This window comes from Astatotilapia calliptera, chromosome 1 (genome assembly GCF_964374335.1).
Source record: "Astatotilapia calliptera chromosome 1, fAstCal68.1, whole genome shotgun sequence".
NCBI classification, from domain to species: Eukaryota; Metazoa; Chordata; class Actinopteri; order Cichliformes; family Cichlidae; genus Astatotilapia; species Astatotilapia calliptera.
The window spans coordinates 555,108-567,131 of NC_137422.1; the positions used below are offsets into that span (position 1 = coordinate 555,108).

Here is a 12,024-nt window from a genome sequence, read left to right on the forward strand (position 1 = left end):
AGTTTATCTGTCTTTCACATATTAAACCTGCTTTCATTCATTAATGCAGTCAAAGGGTGAATGTTTCATCTTAGTGATTAAAAACGATCTACCTTGAGTGTAGCCATGGTCAGCTTTACCCTCGGGTAAGCAGCATGTCAGTCTCAAAGTACATACTAGCTTGCTCTTGCCTCCTGTTTCATCACTAATGGAGATCATAATGTACAGACTGAGAAGCTGCAGTCTACAGCTCTCACAGAGATAGCTTGCACAAAAAAGTAACCGAAAATGTTTGGGTTTTTTAGATTAAGTGAATAGCCGGATTTTCAAAAACATTTTAGCCACAACAGCATATAAGAAACATTTTTAATAGATGAAATAAATACTCCATTACATGCATGGTCAAAACACTTGAAAATAATATGGGGAAGTCTGGTAGATAGTGTAAACCCTAGGGCACACACTCACAGCAGCTTTAAAAAAATTCACACACACTGAAAAAAAAATAAAAGCATCTTGACACTCGGCTCACTCTTTCCAATCTCACAAAGCCCATATAATGGAGCAGGTCAGCCAACTATAGGTTCATACTGCGAGGCTACATCCATCATCGAGGCTGGTGTTTTCACTGCAACTGAAAACTGAGGTAAACTTTTCAGGTCTGAAAGCTGCTGTCTGTTGGTGAAAGCACATTGTCTGCTGAGCCCAGTTCATACCCAGAGTGGGTGAAGTGGTCCATTTTGAGCATGGTTTAAGTTAAGTTACATCCAGCGCAACCTCAAAAACCCTGCAGTGGTTGTTTTAGTGCTTTTCTGCATTCTACACACAAATTTTAACCACAAGAACAGGCCCACACAGTGTTCTTCGGATGTTACTCTACACCTGATGAATAGGGATTAACCCAAAGTGAGTCTCTTTGGTACATGAAACAAGACACTGAACCTACATAGCCCCTTCCTAAACTAATTCACAGAATGGGAGTTGACTGGTGGCAGAGTCCTTGGAGAGGAGCGCTCTCTGAGTGCCTGAGTAAGCAGAGTGCAACCATCGGACACGGCGCACGCCGAGTTACGCAGACGCTCACGGTAGTCTGCCATTTTGGAGCTGCTCTCGGGATGCTGGGCAACATCCCTGAGGCCCTGAGTGAGAAGGACACAGGCAGAAACCACACTCATGGCCCCACCTAACACTGCCGTTTGCACCCCCTTTCCTTCGGCAGAGATGCTCGCAGCTCTTCCCAGGAACTGTGGCTCTGTAGCAAACCCAACAAGGGCGCCGACAGCCTGGACGAGAGCAGCACTGAAGAGGATGCATCGATTCCTGGTCAGCTCACTGGGCTGGGTTTTCACCTCCTTCACACACGCCAGGAAGGCCGTGCCACTTGTGCTCATGCTCTTGACGCTCAGCTTGAACTGCTCTTTTGCAAAGCGATCCCTGGACCTCTCGCTGGCCAGTGATGAGATGTCCGTTAGAGTCTTGAGGTTGGTGGAGATGTTCTGAGAGAGCTCGAGGAGGAGCTGTGGGGTGAGGTCTTGCAGGTGAGTGACTCGGAAAACGCTGCAGCTCTGTTCTACTTCATGTCGACAGCGGGTCACCTTGTAGCGATCCACCAGACCCGGAAGGCATTGTTGAGAGCCAGGCGTCTCCACAGATGCCAGGTAGGCAGCATGAGCTGAGCACTCAGTCAAAGACACCACAAGGTTAGTCATCTCCAGGAGGCGGTCCCCTACTTCCGTGAAGCGACCCATGTTGAGCTGGCTCTGGATGTCATGGGTGAGAATGGAGAGCTCTTTAGTGCGGGCAATGACCGTGTCACGGCACTGGTCGAAGGTGTCAGCCACAGCCACACCTTCAGATGTCATGACAGGCCTGGTCTCACTGGACAGCAGGAGGAGGTCAGCCACGAGCTGCATCTTGCCCTTACATGTGTCACAGATGAAGGAGAGCCGCTTCCTCTGCTGCAAACTGCCACCGGGTGTGCTGGTTGATCCCTCACTTGCTGATTTGCCAGAGCCACCACTAGCCATAATAATGAAGGGAGTCAGAGGAAGGGGGAGAGGGTCAAATGGCTCTTATATAAGGGTTCAGATATCTCGTTTTCTGCTGCTACAATGCATTTTACTGTTTAAGACACTTCTCAAATAAAACTAAACTTTTAAATAAGAACTGGCCAAACAGTCTTCCTTAAGTTCCTTCAGAGTTTAGGTTATTAATTGTAAATTACATGTTAAAACACAAGACACGTACGCTCAGTGTAAACATGCGGAAAGAGCAAAACTCAATTACTACATTTACCCCAAATAGTTAACGCATATGTGTCTGTATAAAAGCCTTAAGAATAGGAGTACATGTGAATATATTCTCAGCATTATCTGCCGTAGTTTGTTAGTAAATCTATTACACAAAACACCCAAGAAAAAGCCCTACAACTTTAAAGTAATCAGTGTAACAAGATATACGCTCTTATTTGGAAATGTTAACTTAAATGCCCTGAACAACATAGTCACTATTCTAAGTATAGTCCCAGATTGTTGTGGAGAAAAGGAATTCACAGGCTTCTAAATTAAAAAATACAAACAAAACACACAAACAGCAGTGCCACCAAGGTGCCTTCTAAACGGGAAAGTACACACTGACAAGCCCCTTGTCATCAAGAACATTCCCAAAGTGAATCTCTGCTGATCAGCAAACGTCAAATTTCCTTCCTTGGTGCTTTTTTTTTTTTTTCTTTCAAAGAAGACGTCACCTCAGCAATGAACGGGTGCCTTTTGACTTTTCTCTCTTTCTCGCTCTCTCTGTTTTTTAACTTCAGGATATCATTTTGTGGCCATTCGCGTCACAGCAAATAGCCAGAAAAAGCACCGAGATCTTGGCCGACTTGTTCCCACCGAGTGTGGCGTTCTCATGCTGGTTACAATCGGGGAACCACCCGGCAAGCTGTTCTGGTCAGTGGAAGGACTGGAGTTATCCTCCAACACCATCATTTCACGGGTCCTCCCGAGTAAAATTCACCGAAAATGCCACTGTCCAGGAAGAAGAAGCCTCTCAGTCCACTTTCAACCTCTTCTTTTTCAATCCGAGCGCTGGGTTATAAGATAGCGACTGCTCCGGTCCTCTCGACTCCATATGCATCGTCCGTCAGTCCGCCCTCCACGTCCTCCTCCGCGTCTTAACTCGGGACTCGAGAGTGTGTAGCCCCGCATATCCTCTGTGTGCGCTCACTTTTCATATCCATACCAGCCAGTGTTCTCTGAACATATAAATCACTTGTTTTGTAGGTCCACGACACCGAATCCAAACAGCGCAGCAACAAGAAGTGGCCGTTATTCCCAGCGACTGAAAGTAGAGCTGCGCGCTCCCACTACAGTACTATCAGGAAGCAAGGAGGGTGTGGTCGCTTCTGAACGGCTGCTGGACTGAGCAAACTTGTAGCAACGGAACAATACCGGCAGTCCTCCGCGGTTAAGTAATTTAGCACCGTTTATATTTACTAACCTAATGTAGTTTAACATTAACGGAGTCGCGAAAAAAGTTCGTAGTTATACAGTGACCACAGAGTTCCGCGACCTGTTTTACTCTCAGGACTGGCGACTGCTGCCCTGCCATAAGACACCCCTATAAAGTCAAGTGAGGCGCTAGCGCTAGCATAGCGAGCTTCCGAGACCGGAAGCCTTTTATTAAACAAATAAAAGCACAGCTTTTATGCAACAGCATGCAGCCATGACGGCGAGGCCATGGCGTTTGCACTTGTATGGGATAAATAGCTGATTATTTCCTTTAAAAAAAAAGATGCTTCTTTTATTTTAGTTAAATTACATGTTTTAAGTTGGTTTCAATCAGTGAGTGATTTTAGTTATTTCAATTTATTTCAAGTTATTTTCAATTTTGTATTTAGCATCATTCATCCTAAACACTGAAACTCCTCTGTTGACGCATATTGCTGATTAGTAGAAAGAGGCATTTCACATCTGTTTAATCATAAAAGACAATTGAAAATAAAACATAGCCTCACCAAGGCACAGCAAACTGCACTGAACATATGACAAAAGGCTAATTTCATCATAATGACAAATGCAGACAAACTTTGCTGGGATAGAGAAGGCTCTAAACAAGACGTTTTGAGAAAAATGAACAACATAACTTTTTTAAAAATCAACGATTACAAGGAAACTTTACTGTAAAATTAAGACAGCCTCTGTTGAGGTGCATCGGCCTGTACCTCAACAGCTACAGGCCGATGTCAGAGCCACTGGCCTGTAGCTGTGGAGAGCATCCTCACACAGAACATGACATCGTGGTTTGGGAACAGCTGTGTGAAGGACCAAAAAGCTCTCCAGAGAGTGATCCGTACAGCAGAACGCTGCTGCAGGATTGCTCTCCCCCCGCTTCAGGACACCTACACCAGGAGATGCCGGACTAGAGCAGATACTGAAGGACCCGTCCCATCCTGGCAACAAACTGTTCCAACTTCTGCAATCTGGTAGAAGGTTCCGCATCTTCTGGGCAAGGACAGAGAGACTCAAGAGGAGCTTCTATCCCCAAGCCATCCGTGCCCTAAACACACACACCCGCCCTCTCACATCATCTATAATTGACTGAGTCAGGACTCTTCCAGACACTAAACCAAGGCACAATGTACATTTCAATTCCTTTAATTTTAAATATGTTTATATTGTCTATCCTGTAAAATAGTCAGATGTCTATTCATATTAATGTACAGAATTCACCTGCTTGCTGCTACTACTGCACATTCACCCAGTGTATATACTATATGTATGTGTATGTATATATATATATATATATATATATTAGGGGTGCAACGATATTCGTATCGATATTGAACCGTTCGATACAGTGCTTTCGGTTCGGTACGCATATGTATCGAACAATACAAAATTTGTAATTTATTTTATCAACTTTCCTTCTGACGATGCTGTCTGTGTTGAGCGCTCAGTGAATCTGCGTTCGACTACTCCGCCTAGGCTGCACTGTCGAGCGCAGATCCACTGAGCGCTCAACACAGACAGCATCGTCAGAAGGAAGAGCGCAGGGCAAGCTAGCGAGACAGAAGTTAAGCTCTCCTTGCAACAGGCAAATTGAACCTCCCCCACCCTCATTCAGATCTGGCGTTTGGAACTATTTTGGTTTTCATGTGACGTATGACCCTGAAGGTAAGCGAGTCATGAACTAAAGTAAAACAGTATGTTGGATGTGCCATGCAATGCTCAATTACATGGGTGGGAACTAGTGTGTTAGCGCAGTTAGCTCGTTAACGTGTTGGCCGTCTAGCCCCATGCACGGAGCGATCGGCGGTAGCTCGTTAACGGAGATTTGCCGTGTTGTGGCGTTAAGGTCATTTCAACGAGATTAACCTGAAAGCACTAGTGGGAACACAACGAATATGACTGCACATTTACACCGACATCATCCTAGTGCAAAGACAAAAACAACAAGCATGCTACTAACTTTAGCCGAGTCATTTAGACAGCTGTTAGCACATGATTCTCCTTATGCTGCTGAGAATATAGCCCAGAAGAAGCGGATAGTATAGCTTTTATTTTGGAAAGAGACATTTCTCTGTAATAAACTCTCTTTTCCAAAGATGAGTGATTCCTCAATCAGATACAGGGCTCGCAATATCGCTAGCCCGACGTCCTGGGGCTAGCGATTTTTTCAGTCGGGCTACCAAAATCTATCTCTTCCCTGCCCGTCGGGCTATTGTAGGAAGGAAAAATATATGTCAATGCTTTTGCATTCTTTCAGAAATGTAGCTGGGTAATTATGTCATTGGCATCGGTGAGCCACTGTCAATATGTGACATATTGAAGTCGCGTTTGAATTTGCGCTTGTTTTTTTGCTTTCACTTTGCAATCGTGCGAACTGTGTATAGAGAGCGACAGCACTGATCTGTGAGTGATGATAATTTGTGCACCAATTCCTCTGACATCGTCTTATTAATCGTTAGCTTACTATGCAAACATGACAAGTGAAATCTCCCGCAGCTTACACATGTGAGAGGTTGATCGCGCAGAGAATCGCTGAGCTTATATGAGTGAGTGTGTAAAAGCATTTCAGTTCTGCTGAGCCAAATAAGACAGGTCAGGGTGAAGAAGTGACAGCCAAAGAAAAGCTTACCACAAAACGGAGAAGTTATGACAAATCAGACTATAAGGCAAAAAGAAAGTGCAGCTTTATGGTTTCATGGACAAAAGAATTTCTGTGGCTGCGATATGATGAGCTAAATAACCAGGGCTGCACATAAGTGGTCCGCAGGTGCGCATTCGCTGTCACAATAAAAAACACGCACAAGGGTTAGGGTTAAATTTAAAAACTGTACTTTTGAGTTAAAATATATATTTATAATTTTAATAAATGACAAATTAAAAAGGCATGAACATTTTTTTGTATCGAAAAAATATCGAACCGTGACACCAAAGTATCGAACCGAACCCAACCGTGAATTTTGTGTATCGTTGCACCCCTAATATATATATATATATAAAATGTTCTTCCTCTACCCCCTCCAATTTTTTGCACATGTCGAGGAGCGTGTCAGGCTACATTTCACTGTGACATGCATGTGACAAATAAAGAACCTTGAACCTTGAGGTCCTTGGGGCGTGAAGTCGTTGGCACTGGTACAACACAGGAGGTTTTCCAGAGCTGTGGGACTCTCCCCAGCCTCAGACTCAGGTTGAAGAGGTGCTCCATCACCCCACACAGTTGGTCTGCGCAGGACCTGACGACCCTTGCGCTGATGCCATCTGGGCCCGCTGCCTTCTTGGCTTTAATCCTCCTCAGTTCCCTCCTAACCTGGGTGGTTGAGAGGGACAGGCTGGAGCCTTGTGTTGAGTGTGTATTGGATGCTGTTGTCGGGGGTGGGGGGGAGTGAGCAGGGTGATTAGAGGAGGTGTAAAGTCTCTGAGGTGTCTGAGGTGGAGCAGCAGCAGTGAGGGTGGGTGAGTCTGCAGCCGGTGTTGTAGACTGTCTCATGGTTGAATCAAATCTGTTGAAGAAATGATTCAGTTCATTTGCCCACCTCACATCCCTCCCAGGCAGAGAGTTCTGATGTTTGTGGCCTGAGATGGTTCTGAGGCCTCTCCAGACTTCACCAACGTTGTTTTGCTGAAGCTGGTTCTCCATCTTCTGCCTGTAGCTCTCCTTCCCATTCCTTATCAGTCCCCTCAGCTCTCTCTGCACCCTTTTCAACTCCTCTTTGTCTCCAGATTTGAAGGCCCTCCTCTTCTGCTTCAGGACAGCTTTAATTTCTGGGGTAATCCAAGGTTTGTTGTTGGAGAAACACCGCACAGTCCTAGTAGGTGCGGTGTTATCCACACAGAAATCAATATAGTCAGTAATGCATGTAGTAAGGCTGTCGATGGCCTCTCCGTGGTCGTCACAGATCACCTCCCACACAGTCGACTCAAAACAATCCTTAAGAGCCTCCTCGCTCTCCTCCGACCATCTCTGCACTGTGTCGGTGGCTCCCTGCGCACTAATGTCCTGTCTGGCTGCTTTTGCAATCAGAATTTTGATCTGAATGCATTGTGGTGCCAAATACATTTTTCTTTTGCAAGAACAGCTATGTAGAATCTCTATAGGCTCCTCTTGTTCATGTGAATATTTTATCTGTTTATTTATTAATTTTTATTTGTGTTATTTCAGTTATTACAATATATGTGATATAGTATGACGATGTCTAAGGCAAGACAGGCAAGAGAGAAAAAGGAGGAGATGGGGGATAGACTAAAAGGATGGAGTACAAATAGAAATGCACAAAGTATTGCTAACTCCTGCACCTGTAAGTGACAAAAATCCAAAAACCATACAGCACCTGGAACACAAAACCTTGGATCACAAAAATGTAAAAATACATAAATCAACAATCTTCTTACCGTGTGTGCGTGTGAGAGAATAAGTGAGTGTATGTTTGTGTGAGAATGAATTCATAATAAAGGTGGGAAGCTGCAGCTCACACCGGTAACGGGTAACTGAGGGAGGAGGCCACACCAGTACATCCAGCCACGCACCCCGGGACCAACAAGCAGCCAAGGAGGGGCAAAAGAGTCCAACGTGGAGCGGTGACCATGTCCCAACGGGACCAAGGTCCAGCAAGCATCACACCCAGGCTTGCACACAAACAAGCCATTTGCTCACTTACTCACTCATTAGACACCCATTAGAGCACTTTGCCCTCGGACTGCGGCCTTACTTGTGGTTCCATGAATTTTATTTTTTAAATTTAATTTATTTTTTGCCTCTCCAGCACTGTAACAATCACAATTATTGTCTGATGGCCAAGAAAAATGCCAGACTGATTTATTTTTCCGAGTGGACCATTATGGCTTTGCCATACTGGAAGTGAGGACACACAAGGAACGCAGCTGACACGAATAACCATAACGAGGCAGGGGAAGCAAGACTGAACAGAATGAACATGAAAACACAAGAGCTTCACAATAAAACAGGAAGCATGATGCAGGAGTGGAGCAGAGGCTGACAAGAGGGAGCGAGGGAACACGAGGGAAAGAGCAGACATGACAGGCTGGGGAAACATGGATAAACCACAAGAAGGCAAAACAAGACAAAGTAAATGGCCTGTATTTGTATAGCGCTTTACTAGTCCCCAAGGACCCCAAAGCGCTTTACACAACCAGTCATACACACATTCACACACTGGGGATGGCAGCTACATTGTAGCACAGCATTGTTTTTCTTGTGACATTACCAATAGATTTGATGTGTCACATGACCCTCTTCCTATTGAGAAAACAAAAGTTGTATCCAAGATGGCCGACTTCTAAATGGCCACCATGGTCACCACCCATCTTGAGGAGTTTGCCCCTCACATATACTAATGTGCCACAAACAGGACTTTAATATCACCAACCATTCCCATGTTATTACGCTGTATCCATATAAATGGTCCACCCTGTAGTTTGGAGCCCAAAGCAGGGTTCAGACGTCATCACCTAAAGACTGGATATCCCAACTGCTTTGACTGTTTTAATGCAGTACAGTTGTTTATTTTACTTTACTTTAATGTCGGTCATATGGGTGGTACTTTAAGAGCCATATATTTTATGTTGTTGTTTTTTGTTTATGTAGCTTTAACTGGTTAGTAAGGAATTTTCCAGATTTAGTACCACATACAACGTTGTCCTAACGCAACCTTTGCATCAGAAATTTTGTTCTCTGGTTAAATATTTCATTTGATTCTAGTTATCGTTTTCTCAGGTTGTTGATTACATGTTCTTGTGTGGCAGCATAGGCAGATTCCAATTATCTTTTGTTCTAGTTCTGATACATTTTTTTTCACATTTTACATCCGTTCTCAAAGTGGTTAACAAAGTGTTAACCATTCTAGAGGGGATGGTGAACTAATATCATCTGAAGACTTTTGTGGTTTTAAAAGGGGATTTATGTGGTCTGAGCCCCATTCTGTTAATGCTGTGAGATAAATTCTTTTTGTGTGTGTGTGTTACGACTTTGAGCCCTTCTAATGTAAACCTATAGTTCATCATAGGCTCATCATCATCACATTCTTATGTAGCGCTTTCCTACTCTCCTGGAGTACTCAAAGCGCTCTATACAACACGCCGCATTTACCCCATACATACAAGCAATATTATCTACGGTAAGTGCTTTTCTAACTATCATTCATATGCATTCATACTTCGATGGATGCATCGGAGAGCAAGTCGGGATTAGTATCTTGCCCAAGGATATTTGGCATGCAAACTGGGGGACCCAGCGATCGAATCACCAACCTTCCAATCAGCATCTGACCTGCTCTACCTCCTGATCTACAGCCACCCTGCAAATACATAACTTCATATATACCCAACCACTAATGGGTTTCATGATGAAGAGATTATCAGTGTTATTCGCCTCACCTCTAAGTAATCATAATAATGTTCGTGATCTGCATGTAAAAGACAATACTATTCCCTAAAAGAATTAAAAACTGCCCAGATGTAAGCTGCCTTGGCAGAGGTTTGCACTCCCAATACTTATTGTTCCATTTACAGCCATCCTATCTCCTTATTTCTTGTGTGTTTTATGAGAGAAATGCAGACTTCCCTATTACAACAGGGTCACTACTTTCACTGGTCTACCTGGAGGAAAACATGTTTCCTTATAAAGAGAAAAGGGCAGCATGCAGATTGTATGGAGGCTGTTTATTCTGAATGATTCTGAATTACTAACATACACAATGTGATAAGAATAAAGTAGATTCATATTTCAGAATACACATGAAATACAAATCTATCTCCTAAATCTGACAGTATTTTTTGTGCAAACCTATTTTCTTGCATAGGATGAGAAAATTTCCATGCAAGTAGTGGTAATGTTACTCTATTTTCTAATTCTCAAAAACATACATCCAAGAATTAAGAATTGTGTAAACAGAAGACTTAAGTTCCTTTCTGCAACTGTCAACTATTTGTCACCAGAGAAATCCAGAGAACAAATTATATAATTAATAAAGTGGTCGGCTTCTGTAGCTGCAAGAAAAGCCCAAACCATCAACTTTCCCTTATCATATTTGGCAGCTGGTATGGAGTTTGCGCTGACATCCAGTGTTTGACCAAATCTATGATCTGACCTTGGAGTGAACTTCCCAGAATGTCCACTCCTGGGAAGATTGCGGCTTAGTGTTCACACATACCTAAAAATCCTCCCAATCAGCAAAGGGTCAAATCTTCTCTTACAATGGTGGTCACATCAAGTGCATTTGATTAGCAAGACCTTTGATTAACTGCTACTCAGTCTAGTCTAATGCCTATTCAAGGTACTTAAGTTTTTCAGAGAACTTTATGCAGTCCTGTGAAAAGTCTCTTTTGATATGACTATATAGTTTAAATGATGATAAAAATCCTTTATAAAAGCCATCCAAACCTACCTGACCGTATGTGAAAAAAAGTTATACCAAGCTGGTATAAAGTGAACCTCAATCTTTATAAGCTTATTGGTATGGCTCTCGACAACAGTCCTATGACTATGTCCACACATGCACAGGGATTCTTCAGAGTTTATTTTGAAAAACCTCAGTTCACATCGAAATGCAAAAACCAAACCCAAACACTGTCAAAAGCAGCTCACAAACATGGTGCAAATTGACCAAAACAAGTAAATGTGCACACTTTTGACATTGTGTGGCAAAATCTTAGTTTTCCCTGTCCACGTCTAAACACAGGATAGTGTTTTCGAACATCTTTACCCTGGCAGCTCCTTCTCCATCAATTGAAGCACCTCATTTTTAATCCAAAACTCCGTTTACATGTGGATATAAATGTTTGTATCTACATTTACCAAAATACCTGTGTGCATGTGGACATGGCCACAGTTTCTCACGCAGTCCCTTGAGAAAATTACAGTGGAACCCCGGCTTACGAAATTAATTCGTTCCCGAGGGTCTTTCGTAAGTCGAAAGTTTTCCTAAGTCGAAGCACCCATCGCGCCTTTTGACTGAGGCGATGCTGAACGACAGGCTATAGGCTAATTGCTAACTAGAACAACAAAACGTCGTTCAAGTGGAACAGCGAAGCTCAAGTACAGAAGCCAAGGGGTTGTCACATGATTCGGAAGGAATTGTGGGCATTGTAGGCTCAGCCAATCAGAGCCAGCGGATTTCGTTACTCGGGCATTTTGCTGCAACACGGTCAAAAATGTTGCCGTTCAGTGCCTTTGTAACTTGACTTTTTCGTGAAACGGGGTATTCGTAAGTCGGGGTTCCACTGAAATTGTATAGAGGAACATTGGTGCTGCATATTAACCTACTAAGACCCAAACTCTTTCATGGCATGCATTTTCAATTTCTATTTTGCTATTTGGGCTGATTGGAACCTGATGAATGTAAAAACAAAGAATTACGTGATTTTTAAAAAAAAAATTTTTTTACCTGATTTTTGTTTCGGAGAAAAATGAGACTTGCTTTAAATTTGATAGAACAGTTACAGTATAATGTCCTCGTAAGTGGATGTCAGGCCCTTATAGAGCAAGATTTTGTATTTTGGTCTAGACAACCCAAAATATGACGTC

At 43.2% G+C, this 12,024-nt stretch overlaps 1 protein-coding gene across 1 annotated transcript; it reads right to left on the reverse strand.

Annotated features, from left to right (window-relative positions):
• Positions 1-331: 331 nt before the first annotated feature.
• tlnrd1 (talin rod domain containing 1) lies at positions 332-2,211 on the reverse strand. The gene has a single exon (XM_026181578.2). The coding sequence runs from the start codon at positions 2,004-2,006 to the stop codon at positions 942-944; it is 1,065 nt and encodes a 354-aa protein (XP_026037363.1). The 5' UTR covers positions 2,007-2,211; the 3' UTR covers positions 332-941.
• Positions 2,212-12,024: the final 9,813 nt, after the last annotated feature.